The 25,726-nt window shown below is 34.9% G+C and overlaps 1 protein-coding gene across 6 annotated transcripts in view; it reads right to left on the bottom strand.

The window, feature by feature from the left end:
- The window catches only part of dctn1b (dynactin 1b), a 100,950-nt gene that overhangs the window by 28,635 nt on the left and 46,589 nt on the right, over positions 1-25,726 (bottom strand). For 3 of the 6 annotated variants that reach the window (XM_030126532.1, XM_030126529.1, XM_030126530.1), the window contains exons 5-9: positions 13,899-13,919; positions 12,192-12,368; positions 7,264-7,461; positions 5,316-5,520; positions 421-499 (exon numbers count right to left, since the gene is read on the bottom strand). In XM_030126532.1, coding sequence (XP_029982392.1) covers positions 421-499; positions 5,316-5,520; positions 7,264-7,461; positions 12,192-12,368; positions 13,899-13,919 — 680 coding nt within the window. Of the gene's footprint in view, positions 1-420; positions 500-5,315; positions 5,521-7,263; positions 7,462-12,191; positions 12,369-13,898; positions 13,920-19,347; positions 19,716-25,726 lie in introns of those variants that run through there. The other 3 variants (XM_030126533.1, XM_030126534.1, XM_030126531.1) reach the window with 3 other exon arrangements.

Raw genomic sequence — 25,726 nt, 5'->3', positions numbered from 1 at the left:
CTGAGGCATTTTGGAAACGAAGATAACAATTTAAACCAAACTAACCAATGCAATGATGTTTATCTCATAATATAAAACTATATTCTGACATTAGTCATTATTGTTTTGTATCCCAGACCCCTGTTAGAAAAGAAACACCTGAATTCAACGTGTCCACATACTTTTGTCCACATAATGACTCAAATGTTACCATAGTAAATACAGCAGTAGTAAATGTCTTTAATGACATCGAAATATTTTAATTTCTGATCTGATAAAAGTGATTCATAAAACAAATCATATAAAAAGTAATAAGAATAAGGAGGAGATGATGAATTCTCTACGCTGTTGTTTGTATGAAAAGGATATATATTATGAAATAAGAGTCAACTTATTGTTGTAATTCAGTGAAATGACAACAGAATAACTTGCTGAACCGACCTGACCAGAGCCTCCTTCAGGCGACTGTTCTGCTCTTCCAGCTGTTTGACGTGGTAACTGGAAGCAGCTCCATCTGAACCTGAAATAAACACCAAGAGAATACAGCTGGTGTAGAACCTGTGTTAAAACATGACACAATATTTAAAGTGGGAATTTTGTACTTCTATTTTGGATTTATTTACTATTTATTTATTTATTTATTTATTTTCTTTCCTGTAATCTGCAGGGGATGTGTGCCAGGGGAGGGAGGTTTGTCTATTTGTTTGACTTTTGAATCATACAACAAAACTATGTTCTTTGTTTTTATATGTTAATAAAAAAACATGACACAGCGATCAATGATCTGAAAGAATTAAAATAACAGAGGCTCTGCTGCTGCTGTCATATGAAGTTTCATCCTGTACAATAATATCACAGCTCTACGTTCTGATTATATACAGCCAGAGTGGATGGACGAGCCAGGATGTCAACCGTATATGGACAAAAGGGGCGGAGCTACGGCAGCACAAGGGGTCCCGCCCAGCCTGGGAGGGGGCAAAATCCATGACGGGGATGCTGCTTAAAAATAGTGTCATCTCCCAGAAAGACAAGTCTGATCTTGAGCTGGCAAATGAACTGAACATTTTTTATAACCATTTTAACTTCCACGATTTTAGTAAGGAGTTGTCAGATTTTCAGAATACCTCTGAAAAGACCACTGTGCAGGTGGGCAGGGATCAGGTCCTGAAACTTTTTAGAGGCGTTAATGAGAGGAAAAGCCCTGGCCCGGATGGTGTTGGGGCTCGTATCCTCAAAAATTGTGCGGACCAGTTGGCAGACATTTTCGCTTTTATTTTCAAGTTGTTTCTCCAACTTGAAAAGGTTCCTTGTGTTTGGAAGGATTCTATTATGTTCCTGTGCCAAAAATGAACTGTCCTAAGGCTCTTAATGATTATAGACCTGTGGCTCTCTTTCCTTTGGTGATGAAAACCTTTGAGAAAATTGTGAAGGGGGAGCTTTTGAATGCTGTTCAGGCAAATCTGGATCCATTTCAGTTTGCTCATAGGTCTGGCAGGGGGGTTGATGATGCCACAGGTAGGTACCCTGCTTCATCTGATCCTGACACATCTGGAAGGTGCAAAGACTTTTGTGCACCTAATTTTTATTGACTTCTCCTCAGCTTTTAATTGCATCCAACCGCATATTTTAGCAGAAAGACTGAAGAGCGTCCACAGCATAAAGCCCAGCCTCATATCTTGGTTGATGGACTTTTTATCTGAGAGGTCGCAACGTGTGAGAGTAAAAAGTGTTTTATCTAATGTTCTTTTATTTTCCACTGGGTCGCCACAGGGGTGCTTCCTCTCCCCTCTTTTATTTGTGTTGTACACCAATGAGTGCCAAAGTCAATACCCAGGGCGGCATGTCCTAAAGTTGGCAGATGACTCAATGATTGTGTCTCTTCTCAGGGATGATGACCCTGATCATAGCCCTGTAGAGTCTGAATTCACACATCCTTTTTAAATGTGAATGTGTCCAACACGAAAAAGATGATTGTAGATTTAGGAAGAATCCTCCAGTCTTCTCTCCTGTCATCATTAATGGCCAGGCTGTTGAGGTGGTTCAGCAGTATAAATATCTTGGAACGGTGCTGGACCACAGGCTAACATTCGAGTCTCAGGTGGATGCTGTATGTAAAAAAGCTCAAAGCTCATTTACCGTAATCTTTGCACTTTCAAAGTGGATAACACTTTTATGAAAATGTTTCATTCTTGTTTTATTGAGTCTGTGCTGACCTTTTCTTTGATCAGCTGATATGGGCTGCTTACCCTTAAAAACAGGAACAGGTTGCAGGGCATCACTAAAGTGTGCAGCAGAATTGCTGGCACCACACTCAGTGACCTGACTGTGTTGTACCAGAGGCAGACTCTGAAGAAGGCTCAGTCAGTAATGGATGATCCCAGTCATACCCAGTATGATGAGTTCAGGTTTCTTCCATCAGGTCACAGATACAGTGTTCCTAAATGCAGGACCCATAGGATGAGGAATTCTTTGGTTTCCGGCAGCCATTGTTCTGCTGAATAACCCTTTGTAATGTTGGTGCTATTGTCTTTAATGGACTATTTATTATATTTATTGTTGGTTTGTTGTCCATGTGATACTGCTGGCTGTAGAACAAATTGCCCCTCGGGGATAATAAAGTTTACCTTGACCCTTGAACGTTGGGGTCAGAGGTGAGCTAATGCTAGACTTAGCAAAACAGTAAACTCCATAAAGAATTATATTAAAAAAACCTAAACTAAACAGTAATTCTAGAGTCTTGTAAGTGTAACCTAAAGTCCAAATATGTTTCATTAAAAAAAAACAAACTTTATAAGTCCAACACGACAGAATTCACAGCTTTTATCTGACCTGAGATCTGATTGACGAAGGAAAAATGTACATATGGACCAGATTAACGATTAGAGGATCCAAATAAAACAAATGACAAAAAGTACTGGCTTAGTGTTTTAGAAGTTCAGTGTAAGTCTTTCTGGAATGAGAAAAGTGACAAAAGTTTCCTCCTACAGTCATGGAAAAAATTATTAGACCATCCAAAGTCATCATAAACAATAGTTATACAATCCAGTCCTAACTCCTGTGTGTGTCATGTGACTAAAACAGACAGAAAAGAAAACATGGAATGAATAAAAGCACTGTTTTTGTCAGTACAATGACATCGATATTGACGAAAGAACTGAAGTGATTTTAGTTTTTATCAAGAAAACATGGAAAATGGATAGATATCAGCTCTGAAATTAAACTACTATTAGACATTTTTGTTGTTATCATTATATTTGTCCAAATAAATGTACCTTTAGTTGGACCACGAATTAAAATGAACAAGAAACTGAAGAAAACAATAGGTGGTCTAATAATTTTTTCCGCGACTGTAACATGCTTAGGAGCTTTTACTGCTGCAGGATCGTCTCCCATTTCAACAGAGTGTTGGCTGGATAATCGCTGGGATACAGACTATAAACACTACAAACAAAAACTTAAGGATATTTCTTTTTTTTTGTAGTTTTTTGTTTTGTTTTGTTTTTTTACATTTTTGCCATTTGTAAATAAATCTATGTCTGGTCATTAAAAAAATGTGTTTCAGTTTACACACAAAAAAGTAAAAAGTGCTGTGCAAGAATCCCAACTGAAAAAAATAGCCCAAAAATTAAAAATATCCTTAACTTTTTTGTTTGTAGTGTACTTTAGAGCTTTTATGTGCATTCGTGATCACATTTAGATGTAAAAACAAGGATCCCTGTCATATCACATGCTCTACAATTCACAGTTTTCATATCGTACAAAGTACAGCTTCACTACTTCACTGCTGCAGATCACAGGTGTCAAACATGCACCCCAGGGGAAAAATCTGGCCCGCCTAAGGGTTTAGTCTGGCCCTTGGGATGAATTTGTGAAATGCAAAAATTATATTAAGATACTAACAATTCTTTTAGTTCAGATTCCACATTCAGAACAATTCAATTTCAAGTGGGTCAGACCAGTAAAATACTATCATAATAACATATAAATATGACAACTCCAAATGTTTCTCTTTGTAAATGGAAATATTTTCATGTATTTACACTAAAACAAAGTTTAATTTTGCAAAAAATGTGAACAACCTGAAGAAATATGGACAACCTGAAATGTCTTAAGAGAAGTAAGTACAATTTTAACAATATTCTGTTATTAAATATGTTGTGTATTTGTAGATCCACTGTGATCTGTAAGTTATAGCGTACATGTGTAAATGATAAACTGAGGCAGAATATTGTTAAAATTACACTAATTTTTTCACTTTGTTCATGTTATTCACATCTTTTGAAAGGATAGCTTGTAGATGTGAACCTGTTCATAATGTAAATTTACTTTTTTCGCTCTAAAACATAGAGAAAAGTTTGGAGTTAACATTATTTATATATTATTCTGTTATTATTTTACTGGTTCGGCCCACTACAGATCAAATTTAGCTGAATGTGGAACTGAACTAAAATGAGTTTGACAGCCCTGCTGTAGAGGAAAGAAACTCTGTGAACGCCTTAATAATCATCAAACACACATGAACCAAAACCTTCGCAAAATGAGCATTTGTGGAACTCATGACACAACTATACACCTCCTCCACTGATGTGACATTTGGTCAATGATATGAAATATGAAATCATCCACTTATATCACAGGTGTCAAACATGCGGCCCGGGGGCCAAATCCGGCCCACCAAAGGGTTTAGTCCGGCCCTTTGGATGAATGTGTGAAATGCAAAAATTACACTAAGATCTTAACAGTCATTTTAGTTCAGTTTCCACATTCAGACCAATATAATTTAAAGTGGGTCGGATCAGTAAAATACTACGGTAATAACCAATAAATACTCACAACTCCAAATTTTTCTCTTTGTAAATGTAAACATTTTCATGTGTTTCCACTAAAACAAAGTATAATTTCACAAAAACTGTGAATAACCTGAACAAATATGAACAACCTGAAATATCTTGAGATAAGTAAGTACAATTTTAACAATATTCTGTCTGTAAATGATAAACTGAAGAATAATATTGTTCAAATCCATGTGAATAACATGAACAAACTGAATAAAGTGCAATTTTAAGGATAGTTTGTAGACGTAAACATTTTCATAATGTAATCTTACTTTTTTCACACTAAAACATACAGGAAAGTTTGGAGTTCACATTATTTATATATTATTATGCTATTATTTTACTGGTTCGGCCCACTGCAGATCAAATTTAGCTGAATGTAGAACCGAACTGAAATGAGTTTGACAGCCCTGATTTATATGTAATAAAATCTGATCAGAGTATGACGTGTGTCTTCTGTCTTCATGAGTCCAGTCCCTCTGTTGTTCCTCTTTCCATTACCTTTCTCTTCGATCTCGTGCTTGAGGATCTCCAGGTCCATGGTGAGCTCGTCCACCTTCTCCTTGAGTGAGTCCACCTCAAGCTGCAGAGACTCCGCCCTCTCCTCGGCCATCTCCTTATCCAGCGTGGCCATCTCGATGGCATCCGCCGTGTCCGACATCTCCTCCATGTAGCGCTCCTTGGCCTCCAGGGCTTCTTTTGCCTCCTGCCATCGAAATCCACTCCATTATCAACACAGTCCTGATGCCTTTAATACACTGAATCTGTTTTTTTCTGTTTCTGTTGAAGTTTACGTGTGTGTTTTTAATTTAATTCTCCAGTTAAAAGACTCGTGTTGTTGAATCAGTGTGGTGGCTAATGCTGACTCCTGGAGATACTCAAGACGTTTTTATTTAGGAAAGCTTTTGGTTGATGGATTTATCCTTTTTATTTATTTTATGAAATTATTCTTACGTTGTTTTATTGCACCCATTTTATTTACAGCACTTTATGACTTTTATCTGTAAAAAGTGCTTTATAAATAAACTTTACTTACTACTTACTAAAAAATAGGTCCAATGTCCCTGTACCTGACCATCATGTTCAATCAGAATCAAAGCTAAAGGATCTTAAGAAATGTAGAGGTAGAACATTTAAAATCATAGTCATGGATAAAAAAACAAAACAAAAGCAAAATCATTATTGAGAAAAATGTAGTCTAAACCATCTCTGAGGCATTTTATAAACAACGATAACAATTTAAACCAAATTAACCAAAGCAATGATATTTATCTTATAATATAAAACTGTATTATAACATTTTTATTCATGACTATGATATTTTTAAATGTTCTTCCCCTAAATTTATAGCATATTTTTCCTGCTCTGACTGTAAATAATACTTTTCTACCACATCTAACCATCAACTTTCTTCACATCTGACTGAGGAAGAAAAATCTACCATTAAACTTTAAGGAAATATTGATGTTTCTAAACTATGTAGACATAAATACAGCTGTATGATGTCCTGTTAATGATGTTTTAACATATAAACATCAGTATTTCCCATTCCAAGGCAATACAATGTACTGATATTTATCCCAATATAAAACTATATTCTGACTAGGACTGTGTATTGGCAAGAATCTGGTGATAGGATACAAATCACAATACTAGGATCACGATACGATATATCACAATATATCATGATACTGTTAAAAAGGCAATTTTTTTTGTTTCTTTTTTTAAAATGATTATTTCTTTGAAGAATTGAATTACACCAGAAATCTGCACAAATAAGAAACACATTTTTACTTGATCACAACAGCATCTAATGTTATATCACAAAATGTTCCTGTGTTCAAACTGAAATTCTGTTTAACAGACATTACAGTTTCAGATCCTGTTCAAATGTTCATATTCTATTAATTCAGAACTAACATCAGAACATTATTTTAGTTCAATCCCAACAAAGGAACAAACATCTGCCTCTCAGACAGTAAAAAGTGCTTTTAGGATGCTTCAAATAACCATTATTTAATAAAACAGTGTTAAATAATAAATAAATAATAAACAAAAAAGAAAATCAAAAAACAAAAATAACCCCTCCACCATATCTGTATTTGAATAAATACCTAAAAATATCGATACAGTACTTTTTAATATCGACAACACAACTCCACCGTTAGAGCCTCCTCTCTTTGACCTCTATTTGACCTCTCTTTGACCCTCTGTTTACCCTGTTTGACCTCTGTTTGACCCTCTCTTTTACCCTCTCTTTGACCCTCTGTTTGACCTCTCATCAACCTCTATTTGACCTCTCTTTGACCTCTCTATAACCTCTGCTTGACGTCTGTTTGGCCCTCTCTTTACCCTCTGTTTGACCTCTGTTTGACCTCTGTATAACCTCTCATTGACCCTCTGTTTGACCTGTCATTGACCTCTGTTTGACCTCCGTTTGCCCTCTTACCCTCTTGGCCTCCTTCAGTTGTTTCTGCAGCTCCGCCTGCTGCTCCTGCATCTTGTTCTTCCACTCCTGCAGCTGCTCCAGTTGGATCTTGTGCTTCTCCAGCTCCTTCAGCTTGGCTTTGTCCTCAGTTCGCTTCATCTTCAGAGTCTCCAGCTTCTCCTCCAGGTCCTTCACCTGAGCACGCAGCGCCTCTTCCTCCTGATCGCACATGAAACAGGAGCTGTAGTTAAACACCACAAGCTTCAAAGTCTCTACAATCATTTCACTTTCACAGTTTTCACAGTTTCGACAGCGGAGGTGTTAAACATACGGCCTGTGGACCAAAACTGGCCCACCCAAGGATCTAATACGGCCAGAACACAACTTACACTGAAGATATTAAATGTCAAAGGTGTCAAACTCAGTTTAGATCAGGTTCCACAAACAGACCAATGTGATCTAAAGTACAATAATCACATAATAACATATAAATAATGATAACTACACATTTTCGTATTAAACCAAGAATAGAAAGTTAAATTACATAATGAAAATATTTACATTTACAAACTATCCTTTAACAATAAAATGTGAATAACCTGAAAAAATATGAACAACCTGAATCTGTCAGTTCTGTAAATAATAAGCTGAGACGTAAAATTGTAGGAATTATTGTTATTGTAGCTCCAAAATGTAAATATTATGCCTGTTACCAAATGCTTGTGCAACACTGTGTGTAATGCACATCTATGAATGATAAGTTGAGGCATAATATTGTTAAATTGCATTTATTTTTCTTATGAAATTTCTTTTTTTTTCAGCTTGTTCACGTCTTTTTCACATCAATATTCTGTCTGTTATTAAATGTTTTGTGTGTTTGTAGATCCACTGTGATCTGTGTGTTATAGTGTACATGTATAAATGATAAACTGAGGCAGGATATTGCTAAAATTGCACTTATTTTTCTTCAAAAATTTCAGGTTGTTCTTGGTTTTAAGGTTCTTCACATTTTCATAATGTAATTTGTCTTTTTTCACACTAAAACAAAGTGAAACATTTGTCTGAAATTATTACTTATAGGTTCATGTCGGGTCGTATGTGGAACCTGAACTAAAATGAGTTCAACAGCTTTGATCTACATGTTTTTATTTCTTTTTGTTAGTCGATAACATAAGCAGCAGAACAGGCACTTTCATCATCTCGCGTGTTGGAAATCTTTAATTTTTCACCTGTGAAAAAGATAAAAATCACACACAAACTTTGCTGTGAAAGACGTGTGAACATCAAACTTTCCAAACACACACATGCACATTCAACACAAACCATTTCCTGCAGAAAAACGTCAACTCACAAACCAATTAAACCCGAGCTGCCACACCTCGGTGACTGTGTTAATATGCGAGCGAGATGGAAACGACACTTCAGTATCAAGCACAACCACGTCACATCACACCACTGCACCTGTGTTTCCATGGTGACCTCCTCCTGAAGGGGGGGGACACAGATCAGAGCGACTGAGGCCACTTTAACATTTGGTAAAAGTCATCGGCCGCCTGCTGCTGTTTAATGTTTATGTGATCATCGCTGACATTTTCATACACGTTGAGGTACATGACATGTTTCCAGTTGAAGATTAATGAGGAGATCGAAGACGATTAACAGATTTACTGGAGGAGATCGGTGAATATTTAGGCATGGACTGAGTCTTAATCATGTGTAAGTGAGTGTGTTCGCCACAGATAAACATTTGTGTTATTGTTTGTTTTCTTTTACTGTGAATCTACTCCATGAAAACATTTAAAAAGACATTTTATGGTCATTTACCAGTCTGGATTTTAATATTATTGATTGATTTACTGTAGAAACAGCTCCTTATGTATCTTATGCTGGTCTGCTGTGGCTGTAAATGCTTAAAAACTACTTTAAATCCATCTTAAAAGAACAGGGGAGTCAAACATAAGGCCCTTGGGCCAAAACTGCCCCATGGGACAAAATTGTGAAATTGAATTAAATCTCAAGTGGGTCAGTCAGTGAAATAATAATCTATAAATAATGACAACTACAAAACGTTTTCTATGTTTTAGTGTAAAAAAAAATAACATTAAATCATGAAAACCATACACACCTCAGTGTGTTTTATCTTGATGAAGTGGCGGAGTAAGCCCTCTCCTCCCGCCCACTTGTCCTTCTTTCTTTTTTTTTTTTTTTTAAATTTTTTCATATTCGACTAAAAATCTTGGATTAGCATCTTCGCTCAAATTTGATGTGTGAATATTGAATTGTACCTGAAAGGGAAGTTTTGCACAACATGCTTTTCCAAATAAATAACGAATGAAAAAAAAAAAAAAGTGAAAATATTTACACATATGAACTATCCTTTAACAATAAAACAATATAAAATAAAAAATAAAATAAATAAATAAATAAATAAAATAAAAGTGAATAACCTGAAATAACTACAGAAAAATAAGTGAAATTTTATCAGTATTCTGCTTGTTACTAAATGTTTTGTGCATTTGTAGATCCAGTTTGTAATAATAGATTTATTTATTTTTATTTATTTAACCTTTATTTAACCAGGTAAGTTAGTTGAGAACTGATTCTCATCTCAAAATGTTAACTGTATTCTGCCTGTTACCACATGTTTGGGTAATTTTGTGTGTAATGTACATGTATAAATGATAAGTTGAGGTAGAATATTGTTAAAATTGCACTTATTTTGGGGGGATATTTCAGTTTTTTCATGTAATTCACATCTTTTTGTGAAAGGATAGTTTGTAAATGTAAATATTTCATACTTTAATGTTTTTTATTTCATTAATTCATTTCATTCATTTATTTGTTTTGAGCAGAAGAAAAAAATCAAACATCTTTTGTGTAGAAGGAACTAATATCATACATTAATAAATCAAGGTGATCAAGACAAAATAGCAACTGCCATGTACACAAGTAATAACAAAATAAATTCAATATGTACTGCTCAAAAAGGAGTGGGAAGAAGAAAACTTATTAAATCCCACCCTCATCTGACATTTATACGACAGAACACATGACTTTGATTTCCTTAATGATGTAATAACATCTGTTTAGAGTCCTAATGATGTAAATGACAGATAGTAAACAGAATAGGAAAACTGAAGTATATTACACTTGCTAACTATCTAAATGATAGTCTATCTGCCTGTCTTTATTGCACTAAAACAAAGACAAATGTTTGTAGTTGTCATTATTTAAAGGTTATTCTGTTCTTATTCTGCTGGTTCTGACCCAGTTCAGATCAAATTGGGCTGAATGTGGAACCTGAACTAAATGAGTCTGACACCTGTGATCTAAATAATAGTCTATCTATCTGTCTTTATTGCACTAAAACAAACAGACACAGTTTCAGCCTCCAGTGTTTTCATTTTCATTCCGTCAGATGATATAAAAACAATGTGACAGCTGCGTCACAGATGTATATTCTGAGGCGTTAAATCACAGGGACGTCACATCAGATTTCACCCCAGCACTTCATCAGGTTTAAGGCTTTTTTAGTCTGGGATCATCATGTAATGTCCACCTACTCCTGAGTACCTGTACATTACACGGACAAAAGTATGTGGCCATGTTGAATTCAGGTGTTTATTATATAGTTTTATATTATGGGATAAATATCATTACATTGGTTAGTTTGGGTTATATTGTTTTCTTTGTTTCCAAAATGCCTCAGAGATGGTTTGGACTTAATGTCTCTCAACACTGATTTTTTTTTTTTTTTTTTTTTTTTTTTATCCATGACTATGATTTTAAATGTTCTACCTCTACATTTCTAAAAAAAAAAATAATAATAATTCCTGCTCTGACTGTAAATAATAATTTTCTACCACATCTAACCATCTACTTTCTTCACATCTCACTGAGGAAGAAAAATCTACCATTAAACTTTAAGGAAATATTGATGTTTTTATGTCAAATCCTCATGAACAGGTTCATCTTACTGCTGTAGACATGATGTGTCCCAATATTTATGTCCATATAGTTTAGAAACATCAATATTTTCTTAAAGTGAGGTGTGAAGAAAGTACATTATTATTATTATTTACAGTCAGAGCATGAAAAATATTTTAGAAATTTACAGGTAGAGCATTTAAAATAATAGTCATGGATTAAAAAAAGTAAAAAAAACAAAACAAAATCACTAGTAGCTTTTCCATTGCACCTCAAATTGCGTAATTATAACTTGCGCATAAAAATTTACCTATTGGAAAATTTGCATTTTTTTCGATTACAAGTTTTTGCGCCGGCAAGAGGTGGTTTTTCAGAAGTAGCGCAAGTGGTATATCATGCAAAACTGCAATGGAAAGACCTTTTTCCACAACTAGAGTCAGGTGAATAAAAGAAAACAGATGTTGACGGATGTAACAACGAGAGAAGAAGAGTTTTAAAAGAAACATGGTGCGGTATTTGTGGACACACCAGGAAACTGAATCATTTCAGAATTTAGTAGGAGATAGAGGGGTAATTTATAATAATAATGAATATATCTGTAAATCAACACCATATTTATGTTCGTCACCATGTTTATGGAATGACTTCTCGTGTCATCTCGCAATAATATATAAATCATCATCGCAATAATAAATAAAAACATATTTATAAATTAGTCTTAGAACATTTACAACTATAGTCATGGATAAAAAAATTAAAAATAAAAAAAAAAATCATCTCTGAGGCATTTTGGAACAAAAGACAAGAATTTAAACCAAACTAACCAATGTAATGATATTCATCCCATAATATAAAACTATATTCTGACATTAGTCCTTATTGTTTTGTATCCCAGACTGCTGTTAGAACAAAAACACCTGGATTCAATGTGTCCCATTACTTTTGTCCATGTAGTGAACATGTCCAATCAGTGTGATGTCAAATACCACATGTGTGTTGGTGTCTGTTGGGTCGGTGCTGACCTTGCTGGGGGTTGGGGCTGGGGGGTTTCCGGGGGAGTGGAGGGTGGGGATGACGGGGGCGGCCAGCGGGGTCTGGGCGGGGGTGCTGGGCTCGCTGCTGCTCATCTCCCCAGCAGAGGCGGAGGCTGACCCGGACGCCGCCCCCTTCCCGGCGCTCCCCGTGGTCCGACTGGGCTGCTGCGAGGAAGGACGGAGACCACAGCGTTATCAGCGAAGAAGAAGAAGAAGAAGGTGTTTAGACGCAGATGGACAGAGGATTAACAGACACTGATGGGTGTTAATGAACGTCAGGAAGTCAAAGTCAAGACATGAAGACACAAAGGTTTGTATTAAAACTGAACAGACGATGGTTCCTTCAATGACAGGCGGGAAATAATAAGAAAGGATAATAGCAAATAATAATGAAGAGAAAGAAGGAAAAAGAGAAGTCGATAAGATAAGAATAAGGATAAGACTAGACAAGACAAGACAAGATAAGATAACAATAATAATAAAGAAAAAGAAGAAAAGGAGAAGATGATAAGAGAAGAATAAGGACAAGATGAGATAAGATAAGATAAAAAAGGATAAAATTAAGAATAAGAATAAGAATAAAGATAAAGATAAGATATAATAATAATAATAATAATAATAATAATAATAATAATAAAGCGGATAACATGAGAAAAGATAAGAAAAAGATAAGAGAGAGATATGATAAGACAAGAAAAAGATAAAATAATCGTAATAGTAAGAAAGATATATAAGAAAACAAGAGGTAAGATAAAATAATAATAAAATGCATTTTTAAAGCAGATAAAAATAAAGCAGATAAGAATGAGAAAAGAAAAGATAAGGAACAAGATAAGAAAGAGATAAGACAACAGAAAGACAAAATGAAATAATAATAATAATAAATTGCATTTTTAAAGCAGATAAACTAAGAAAAGATAAAAAAAAAAAAAAAAGAGATAAGATAAAATAATAATAAACTGCATTCTTAAAGCAGAAAAAATAAGAATAAGCAAAGATAAGAAGAAAAAGATAAAATAAGACAGAAAAGATCAAATAATCGTAATAGTAAATTGCAGTTTTAAAGCAGATAAGGAAAGATAAGACAAAATAATAATGAATTGCATTTTTAAAGCAGATAAAATAAGAATAAGAAAAGATAAGAAAAAGACCAGATAAAACAATAATAATAATAATAAACTGTCTTTTTAGAGAAGAGAAGAGAAGAGAAGAGAAGAGAAGAGAAGAGAAGAGAAGAGAAGAGAAGAGAAGAGAAGAGAAGAGAAGAGAAGAGAAGAGAAGAGAAGAGAAGAGAGAAGAGAAAACAAGATAAGAAAAAAATGAAATTAGATAAAATGAAATAAGATAAGACAAGATAAAACAGGATAAGATAAGATAAGATAAGATAAGATAAGATAAGATAAGATAAGATAAGATAAGATAAGATAAGGCTGAAATGGTTTTAAATGAACAAACAGAAGAACTTGACATATCTGACAGAAATGAAAAGCAGAAGGTGACTCCATAAAACTGAAACTGAAGATGTTGAAACAACGTTGGTGCTGTGAAGTGAAACTGTGTGAAATAAATGATCAGTAAAAGCTGACGATGTGTCATCATGTTCATACACACACACACACACACACACACATAGAGTCATGTATGGAACTAAGGTGAAGTGTGACTGAGGCCCTGAGGACTGAGGACTGGGCTCACCTTGGGCCGTCGGGCCGTGGTCTGAGGAGAGGAGGGGGAGGTAAAGGTCAAAGGTCAAAGGGCGGCAGAGCAGGTGAGAAGGGAAAGGAGGAAACAAACAGCCAGGGTTAGTGATTCAATGCAGAGTTCACATCAACGGGAAAACACAGGTCAGCAGACAAAATGACTGATGAGGCTGCGGTGACGCTGTAGGACAGGGGCACGTTCAACCCCACAGGGTCTGAACCGGACCGAACCGGACCAGATATGTTCAGCCCCATAGGATCTGAACTGGACCGAACCGGACCGGACCAGTTAAGTAATAACACAGAAAAAAGTACAATTATATTATGAAGATGTTTACATTTACAAACCATCCTTTAAAATATGTGAAGAACATGAACAACCTGAAATGTCTGAAGAAAAATAAGTGCAATTTTAACAATATTCTGCCTCAATTTATTATTTACACATTAGAACGAACAGATCACAGTGGATCTACAAACACAATAAATTAGGCCTTCAAACTCATTTCAGTTCAGTTCCACATTCAGCCCAATTTGATCTCAAATGGGCCGGACCAGTAAAATAATAACAGTGAAAAAAGTAAAATTCTATTCTGATCGGGTTTACATCTACAAAGTTTCCTTAAAAATATGAATAACATGAACAACTTGAATTGTCTTAAGAAAAACAAGTGCAATTTTAACAATATTCTGCCTCGGTTTATCAGTTTATCATTTACACATATGTGTTACAATCGTACAAAACATTTAGTAACAGTCAGATTAGTATTAGTCAAATTGCATTAACTTTTCTAAAGACATTTACGTTTATTCATATTTGTTCAGGTTATTCATGTTTTTTGTAAAAGTATAGTTTGGTAATGCAAACATTTTCATGTAATTTTACTTTTTTTACACCAAAAAAACAAAGAAAATTTGGGGTTGTCCTTATTTATAGGTTATCATGATAGTATTTTGCTGGTTCTGACCCACTTGAAATCTAATTGGACTGTATGTGTCTGTATGTGGAACCTGAATTAAAATGATTTTGACACCACTGATTGTTAATATCTTGAGTGTAATTTTTGCATTTCACAAATTCATCCCATGGCCGAATGTTTGACACCTGTACACTAAACATTTAATAACAGACAAAATACTGTTAAAATTACACTGATTTCTCTTAAAATATTTCGGGTTGTTCATAATTGTTCAGGTTATTCATATTTTTTGCCAAAGGATAGTTTGTTTTAGTGTAAAACAGTAAAATTACCTAAAAATATTTACATTTACAATGAGAAAAGTTTGTATTTGTCATCATTTATATGCTTTTATGTTATTATTTGACTGGTTCTGACCCACTTTAGATCATATGGGGCTGAATGTGGAACCTGAACTAAAATGACTGTTAATATCTTCAGTCTAATCTTTGCATTTCATAGATTCATCCCACGGGCCGGATTGGACCCTTTGGCGGGCCGGTTTTGGCCCAGGGGCCGTATGTTTGACACCTGTTCTGCTCCATTAAAGGTTCTTCCTCCTGAATCCACTCTGTTCTGACATCTGTTTTCTGTCCCTGTCTCATTGGAGTCTGTCTCTGGTTCCCATGTGGACTCGGTGGCTGGTACCGCCGCTCTGACCTAAATGACTGCATTGTATCTGCCAGAACATGTTGGTCCGGTTCTGACCCGGACCCAGGCATCAGCAGCTGAAAAAGGCTGGAATACACACATGCTCTGGGGCGGGGGGATTTCCACTCTACTGTGTAGATCAGGGGTGTCAAATATGCGGCCTGGGGGCAAAATGTGGCCCGCCAAAGGGTCCAGTCCGGCCCATGGGATGAATTTGTGAAATGCAAAAATCACACTGACGATATTAACAATCAAAGATATTAAAATCATTTTAGACAGGGGTCTCAAACATGAGGCCCGGGGGCCAATTGCGGCCCACCAAAGGTTCCAATCTGGCTCCTGGGATGAATTTGCAAAGTCAAAAATTTCACTGTCTTGAATTGAATTAAGCAAAAAAAAAAATTTGCTTGAATTAAGGAAAAAATGTTGAATTAAGCAAAAAAAAAAAAAAAAAAAAAAAAAAACTTCAATTAAGTAAAAAAAAAAATGTTGAATTAAGCAAAAACAAAAAAAATCTTAAATTAAGCCAAAAAAAATATTGAATTTAGCAAAAAAATCTTGAATTAAGCAAAAAATCTTGAATTAACAACTTCAAATTTTTGTCTTTGTTTTAGTGCAAAAAAATAACATTAAATTATGAAAATATTTACGTTTACAAACTATCCTGTAACAATAAAATGTGAATAACCTGAACAAATATGAACAACCTGAGATGTCTAAAGAAAATTCAGCACAATTTGAACTCTTTTCTTCCTGTTCCTCAGTGTTTAGTGTCTTTGTAGATCTGATCCATAATGCACATGTGGAAATGATAAGTTGAGGCAGAATATTGTTAAAATTGCACTTATGTTTCTTGAGAAATTAAATTTTTTTCAGGTTATTCACATCTTTTTTGTTTGGATAGTTTATAAAAGTAAGTATCTTCATAATTTAATGTTTTGGTTTTTTGTTTTGCACTAAAACAAAGACAAAATTTGGAGTTGTCATTATTTATAGGTTATTCTGTTACTATTTTACTGGTCACTGCAGATCAAATCAGGCTGAATGTGGAACCTGGAAGAAAATGAGTTTGAGAGCCCTGGTTTCGAAGGAGGACGTCAAAGTCACTTCAGTTCAGGTTCCACATTCAGCCCAGTTTGATCTGAAACGGGTCAGACCAGTAAAATAATAACTGATGAATAATGACAACTGCAAAGTTTTCTCTATGTTTTAGGGTGAAAAAGTTACAAAATTAAATTAAAAGCAAAAAAAAAATAAAAATAGATCATGAAAATGTTTACATCTGCAAACTATCCTTTAAAAAATATGAATGACTATGTATATAAAAATATTCTGCCTCCGTTTATTATTTACACATGTACATTAGAATGTACAGATCACAGTGAATCTACTAATACATGAAACATTTAATGACAGCCAGAATATTGGTAAAATTACACTGATTTTTCTGAAGATATTTCATATTATTCACATTTTTTTGTAAAAGGATAGTTTGTAAATGTCAACATTTTCATGCAATTTTACTTTTTTTTACACTAAAACAAAAAACTTTGGAGTTGTCATTATTTATGCTATTATTTTACTTTAGATCATATTGGTCTGAATGTGAAATCTCAAGTCAAATGATTTTAACACCACTTTAGTGTAATTTTTTTATTTTATAAATTCATATGTGGGTTAGATTGGACCCTTTGGCGGGCCAGTTTTGGCCCACGGGCCGTATGTTTGACACCCGTGGAGTAGAAAAATCCCTTTAATTTTTTTATGTTTGGACAGACCTGGGTCAGAATCACACAGACTGATTCAAGAGCTGCAGAAAATCCCATATAAGAGTCTGAGTAGATGAAAACAGGCACTAAAAATAACCCAGCCACTCTTTATTCGAACTTTTATGAATGAACTACGGCTGCAACTAAGGATTATGCTCACTGTTCATTCATCCGTCATCTATTTTCTTAACAAATCTATTAACTGTTTTCCTACACAAAGACACAGACATGCCAGCTGAGAGGTTATTCAACTGAGTAACAGCATAAAAACTACCACAGGTCAACGTGCTAGCGTTCCTTTATTTTTATTTTTTACTGAGTTTTTACTGAGTTTTGACCATGTAACTGTTTTATGGAGTTAAACAGGTGTCAAAAAGCAGCTGCACTGATTTCTTTAATTTTGTTCAGTTTGTGACTTATTTTGTTCATGTTACTTATTTTGTTGGTTTATCATTAATTTTTGTTTATTTTATTTATTTATTTTACTTTTCTTCAATTTTGTTCAGTTTGTGGCTTATTTTGTTCATGTTACTTATTTTTTATTTTGTTGGTTTATCTTTAATTTTTGCTTATTTCATTGATTCCTTTAGCTGTTTTTGTTCATTTTGTTGCTTCTTTTATTCTTTGTTTTGTTTTTTACCATGGAACTGCTTTATGGAGTTAAACAGGTGTCAAAAAGCAGCTGGACTGATTTAGAAAAAAAGAGCCTAAAACTAAAACTACTGGGACCAAATTCAAATACTTGTCATTATTTTGTGCAATTTTTTGATGTTATTCATTATTTTGTAAATATTTTATTCATTTTTGTTCATTTAGTTGCTTATTTTGTTTATTTTCCTACATTAATTTTTTTTTTTATCTTTTCTTCAGTTTTATTCAGTTTGTGGCTTATTTTGTTCATGTTACTTATTTTGTTGGTTTATCATTATTTTTTGTTTATTTCACTGATTCTTTTGGCCGTTTTTGTTAATTTTGTTACTTTATTTATTTATTTATTTATTTTTACCATGTAACTGCTTTATGGAGTTAAACAGGTGTCAAACAGCAGCTGCACTTATTTAAAAAAAAAAAATCAAATCCTTGTTGTTCCGTGTGTTCCAGTTCACAGTTGATGTTCAACATCCTAAATCTCTTCTTGATGTCCATTTTAGTGCCTTATTTAGTCCAAACCTGTCAAACTTCCACTCTTTGTCTTTTTCTGTAATTCCACCTGTTTTGCACGTTGTTTTTAGCACATACTCACAGCAGCTTTACCTGAGGGGTTAAAAGGTTAATATTGTTTTCCTACTTAACTTTGTGGTTTAAGTGACCGATGCTGTTTAACCAGTTTAACCAGTAAAACCAGTTGAACCCAGGTCTGTGCAGATGCTTTGCTGCTCAATAATCGTGTCGTCCCTTCACCTTTCTATCCCTCACACACCCCGAGCCTTCAGCTTTGGCTCGTTAACGTTGCTGATTGGATTAGAGCTGGACCATTCAGCAGAAACCAGCCGGGGCTAACGGAGCTAACAGCTGTAGTGAATCAGAGCCCACAGCCTCTTTAAGCCATAGTGTCCAGGTTTAGACGGAACAGGCTGTTCTGAAACCACATCAGTGGGTTTGGCTACATCTGCAACCGAGACAAGAAATCATGGAAAGAAAAAAAACAAATTGACCTCGTAAGAAGCGGTGGAAGGCGTAATGAGGCCAAAATAAAAGATATAAGCTCACCCAGGACGGGAAAAGACCACATGTACAAGTAGGAAAAAACTTTACCGGATCAATACAGAGGCAAAAAAAAATACAGAAGAAAAGATGCAGCTTCGATTCTGCTTCCACAGTAAAAAATAAATAAATAAATAAATAAATAAATAAATAAAGGGCGACTGGTACCAAAATATAAAGAGGAATAAATGGACTGAAGCGTGACCTCTGGCAACACAACGGATGGATGACAGTAACGGCAGCATGGCAGGAAATAGAATAGAATAGAATAGAATAGAATAGAATAGAATAGAATAGAATAGAATAGAATAGAATAGAATAGAATAGAATAGAATAAGGACAACGGTTTGGAGTTCTGTACCTTCCGGGGTGCAGGAGTCTGTTTCATCATATTGGCAAGAGAAGAAGACACACACACAATACAGTCACCGGGAAATACACACTAACGAACACACACAGAGGAAGGCGATAAAACAGGCAGAGATGCTCAGAGCGGCTTCAGACAGACAGACAGACAGACAGACAGACAGACAGACAGACGGACAGACGGACGGACGGACAGCCGCTCAGCTCCGTTCAGGGAAGCTGCAGTGGTGCAAATGGCCGCCGTGGTTTCCCTCTCTCCGCTGCTGAACCGTCCTCCTTTTTCAGCCTGGTTCATAATCCGAGCCGCGCGGCCGCCGTTCAGCGCTTCCACCCGCTACTGCTGGCAGGAGACGCCTCTGCTCGCCTCCCCTAACCTTCCTCCCCACCTCCCCATCTCTTTCCCCCCTCGCTCGTCCATTACATCACTGTGAGACCGCCTCTCTCTCCCCCCCCCCCCCCCCCCCCCCCCGCCCCCAGCCCCCTCCCTCCTCACTCAAACAGGGATGGGTGAGTGAGGCAGAGGAGACGGAGGTAAGGGGGTAAATGAGCAGCGACGCTGATGCCAGCCTCTCCTGTTGCCTAGCAACGGCCGCAGATCCCTCCTATGGGATCATTGAAACGAGGCTGACAAAAACAATAGGGAACCAACTGCCAACCTTTATGAAGGACACGCCTCTGTTACTGTTCTATAGATTCTACTATATACTCACAACACACGCACCTTTATTCTTAATGTATACATCCAATATTACCTGCATATACCCTATATTATGTCTATGTATCCAATAACAACTGTATATACCCTATATTACTTGTATATATCCTATATTACAAGTATATACCCTTTATTTGCCAATATGTATCCTATATTACATGTATATATCCTATATTTATCTGTATATATCATTTATTTACCTATATATATCCAATATTACCTGTACATATCCTATATTTATCTGTATATATCATTCATTTACCTATATATCCTATATTACCTGTATATGTCCTAATATTTATCTGTATATATCATTTATTTACCTGTATATATCCTATATTACCTGTTTATATCCTATATTGATCTGTATATATCATTTATTTACCTGTATATATCCCATATTACCTATAAATATCCTATCTTTATCCGTATATATGTATCACTTATTTACCTGTATGTATCCCATATTTATCTGTACATATCATTTATTTACCTGTATGTATCCCATATTAATCTGTACATATCATTTATTTACCTGTATATATCCTATATTACCTGTACATATCCTATATTTATCTGTATATATCATTTATTTACCTGTATATATCCTATATTACTTGTATGTATCCTATATTTATCTGTATATATCATTTATTTACCTGTATATATCCTATATTTATCTGTATATATCCTATATTACCTGTATATATCCTATATTTATCTGAATATATCATTTATTTACCTGTATATATCCTATATTACCTGTACATATCCTATGTTTATCTGTATATATCATTTATTTACCTGTATATATCCTATATTACTTGTTTGTATGTATCCTATATTTATCTGTATATATCATTTAGTTACCTGTATATATCCTATATTTATCTGTATATATCCTATATTACCTGTATATATCCTATATTTATCTGTATATATCATTTATTTACCTGTATATATCCTATATTTATCTGTATACATCCTATATTACCTGTATATATCCTATATTTATCTGTATATATCATTTATTTACCTGTATATATCCTATATTACCTGTATATAGCCTATATTCATCTGTATATATCATTTATTTACCTGTATATATCCTATATTTATCTGTATATATCCTATATTACCTGTACATATCCTATATTTATCTGTATATATCATTTATTTACCTGTATATATCCTATATTTATCTGTATATATCATTTATTTACCTGTATATATCCTATATTACCTGTATAATCCTATGTTTATTTGTATATATCATTTATAGAAACAAGAAAAAAATTGCCTTTTTAACAGTATCATGATATATCGTGATAAATCGTATCATAATCCCAGTTTTGTGATTTGTATCGTATTGCCAGATTCTTGTCGATACACAGCCCTACTGGTTATGCAGCGTTTTTCGTTTGCAGATATTTTCTTGGTTTGCATCGTTTCTTTATTTGCAGAACATTTCATGATTATGCATTTGTTTTTTGTTTTTTTTGTCATTTTTTTTTTTATTTACACCATGTTCATCTTTTTGTACCTGGTTCAGACTGTGAGTTTGTGAATTTACATTCTTTCTGTACTTTGCAGCTGTTTTCTCTAAACTCAGACGCTTTGGGCAATTGCAGTGTGTTTGGCCCTTGTCAGCCACCATATTAATACTAATGAAAGGAAGTGATTTGATCAAACCACGTCATTAATAAACACCTACAGTCATTTGAGTAGCATCTTAATATCTTCCTCAGCTCCTCTAATCTGTTTCTCTGCAGCAACAGCTCAGCAGGAAGTGAGACGGATGGAAGAGGATTGATCCAGTGGAGATACAACGATTAACTCTGAGCTTTAAACCAACACACGTTCTACGATGAGGCCACGGAAATGGGTAAAAGTCATAGATGTGGTGTAAATATAAGAGGTGCAGTGGTTCTGCATAATTACAGTATAAGGACAAAAGTATGTGGACATGTTGAATCCAGGTGTTTCTTTTCTAACAGGGGTCTGGGATACAAAACAATAATAACAAATATAAAATAATATAGTTTTATATTAAGGGATAAATATCAGTGCATTGATTAGTTTGGGTTAAATTGTTATCTTTTTTCCCAAAGTGCCTCAGGGATGATATGGACTGAATTTCTCTCAACACTGATTTTTTTTTTTTTTAAATCCATGACTATGATTTTAAATGTTCAACCTCTAAATTTCTTAACGTCCATGACCTTTGACCTTCACTGACTTTGAAGGGTCAAACTAAAAGTCACCATTGTCTAGATTTCAGTTATTTCCTTCTCTAAAACTACTGGTTGGATTCATTTCAAATTTTATCTGTCACTTCCTTTTGACAATGTCTACAAAGTTTGCTCACAGTTTTGAGAAATTTTGATTTTTGAATTTTTGAATGATTAAAAATGTGCTTTTACTTATAATGGTCCATATTTTGATGGTTTCTCTCAACATCCATTTTTATTTTCATCTATGACTATGATTTTAAAGGTTCTACCTCTAAATTCCTAAAATATTTCGTGCTCTGACTGTAAATACTACTACTACTACTACTACTACTACTAATAATAATAATATTAATAATAATAATAATAACCTATTTTCTTCACATCTCACTGAGGAAGAAAAATTTCCCAATCAACTTAAAAAGGAAATATTGATGTTTATTTGTCAGATCATCATGAACAGGACATCTTACAGCTGTCGACATGATTTGTCCCTATATTTATGTCCATATAGTTTACAAACATCAATATTTCCTTAAAGTTTAATAGGAGATTTTTCTTCCTCAGTGAGATGTGAAGAAAGTAGATGGTTAGATGTGGTAAAAAAATTATTATTTACAGTCAGAGCACGAAACACATTTTAGAAATTTAGAGGTAGAACATTTAAAATCATAGTCATGGATAAAAAAAAAACATTGAGATAAATTAAGTCAAAACCATCCCTGAGTCATTTTGGAAACGAAGAGTTGTGAATTAAAAAAAACGGATGTTGACGGACATTACAACAAAAGAAGCATGGTGTGGTATTTGTGGACACACCAGGAAACAGAATCATTTTTGACTTTAGTACAGGATAGAGGGGTAATACATAATAATAATGAATATATACGTAAATCAACACCATATTTACACTTGTCTCCATGTTTATGGAATGACTTCTCGTGTCATCTCGCGATAATAAATAAACAAATCATCATGGCAATAATAAATCAAAAAATATTTATAAATTTAGAGGTAGAACATTTAAAATCATAGTCATGGATAAAAAAAAAAAAAATTAAAAATCATTGTTGAGAGAAATGAAGTCCAAACCATCTCTGAGTCATTTTGGAAACAAAGATAATAATTTAACCCAAACTAACCAATGTAATGATATTTATCCCATAATATAAAACTATATTCTGACATTAGTCCTTATTGTTTTGTATCCCAGACCCGTTAAAAAAGAAACACCTGAATTCAACGTGTCCACATACTTTTGTCCATACAGAGTAGATTACAGCTGAAACTCCTGACTCTAAATCTGACTGATTCCAGTTAAACAGAGCAGAGGCAGAAGGTCAAATTGTTTCTACAGATCCATTACAGAGCAGCACAGGGACATACATCTGTGCTCTTCAAATATTAAACATGGCTGACTCTCTCTAATGTCTGCACTTTCTCTGCAGCTCTGAGGACCTCCACCGCTGACAGAGAGGATGATGGGATGGCCGGAGACGGATCGGGTTGCTGCTTTCCCAGCACGCACTGGGAGGATGGCAGCTCTGAGGTCAGTGTTCTGAGCCTCCATCAGCAGCACAAAGGGGATAGAGTTACAGTCTGACATGCACAAACGCAGAAAAAACAAGTGGGTGTGCTGGTTTAGTCTGGACGGAGGAGGAGCTGAGGGTTCGACCGTTTCACACAAGTTCAAAGCCAATATGACAGCTCCACTGAAGTGGGTTTGGACAGAGGAGCATCTGCTGCTGGACTCAGACGGATCTGAGTTTAATTCACTGTCTTCAATGTTTCTACATTTAAAGCTATACCTACCGATGTGGCATTTCTCACAGCACTTAGTAAAAGTTTGAACATGAAAAACCCGCCTCCCTCCAAAGCCCCGCCCACTTCCCCTCTGCCTGAGCTCTGAGGCTCCTCCTCCTCTCTCCTCCTCTCACCTGATGCGCGTGGAGGAAGCAGAGGCAGAGGTGGAGGTCCGCTTCGGTGTGTCCGTGGACCCCTCCCTCAGTAATCAGATACATCATCCTCCTGCCTCGGGCCCGCAGCCCCTGTTCCATCAGTAGACCCTGTATTTAAGGGTCTGGTCTGTGCGGTACTGGGTCAGTGTCTTCACTGCACCACGGAGATGAGATGCCCAAGTGACGGGCGCACGCACTGTGAACGCACGGCCTCCGCGAATTTTTCTGCGGACATTTGAAGTTTCATAGTCCATACATTTATCATCCTACATAATCCTACAGTGTGTGACACCATGTACATGTACCTGTATGAGTCCCACGGTCATAAAAGCTGAGCTTTATGGACCTGTTTAGTCCAGTACATCCGACTTCTGGACTTTTATCTCCATCCTTCATTCATCGGACTCCTGTTTGTTCCCCTTAGTTGTTGCTGATGTTAATAAATCCGTTTTTTCCCTTCCACATGTGCATTTGAGTTCTATCCATTCAAATCCTTAGGCAGTAGACTGTGGTCAGTGACAGGAAGAGCAGTGTGAGTGAAGTGTCAGATTCACAGGGACACATCGGATGCGGAGACGGCGATAACGGATCAGATGCTGGACGGCCGTAATGGATGATTGACAGGAGACTCAGCCAGGTTTGGCCAATTATTTCATTCGGATCGAATAAAATGATTGGTCAGACTTTTATCAGAAATATATGAGACTTAAACATTTTGAGTTTCAATACCTGGGGGATTTCTTTTACATTTTCGTTTGACACACGCTTATTAGGAGCATTTTAAGATGACAAAAGAAAAGTGTAAAAATGCCACATCATACGGTATAGCTTTAAGCCTTTAATTTAATCCTTCTGTGAACCAAAAATATACATAAGAAAACATCATGTCACTGTTATTTATGGAAAAAAATATGGTTTTTTTTTTTATGTAACAAATAATGAGGCTCATCCATCTATATATCTGTTTTTTTTTTTTTACCCAGTTCTGTTTTTCTTTACTTATTTCTTTACTTATCATTTTTAATGAGTTCTATCAATTCTTTTTGTTCATTTTGCTACTTATTTATGTTTATTTTTGTCCATTTTCTTCCCGAGTTTTTATTAATTTTGTCTCATTTTGTTCATTTTTCACTAATTTTTCGGCTTATTGTTTTCTTTCCTCATTTAGATTTTTATATTTGTCCATTTTTTACTCATTTTTATTCATTTTGTTAATTATCCATCTATGATCTATATTGTCCTCTATTTATCTTTCTGGTTTTTTTTTTTTACCCAATTCTGTTTTTTTTGCTTATAATTTATTATTATAATGGGTTTTTTTTCTTGTGTTCCATTTTAATGAGTTCTATCAATTCTTTTTGTTCATTTTGCTACTTATTTATGTTTATTTTTGTCCATTTTCTTCCCCAGTTTTTATTAATTTTGTCTCATTTTGTTCATTTTTCACTAAATTTGCTGCTTATTTTTTTC

Source organism: Sphaeramia orbicularis, chromosome 22 (genome assembly GCF_902148855.1).
Source record: "Sphaeramia orbicularis chromosome 22, fSphaOr1.1, whole genome shotgun sequence".
Lineage (NCBI taxonomy): Eukaryota > Metazoa > Chordata > Actinopteri > Kurtiformes > Apogonidae > Sphaeramia > Sphaeramia orbicularis.
Note: the sequence above shows the minus strand (reverse complement) of the source record. Positions and strands in the feature narration are given on the sequence as shown.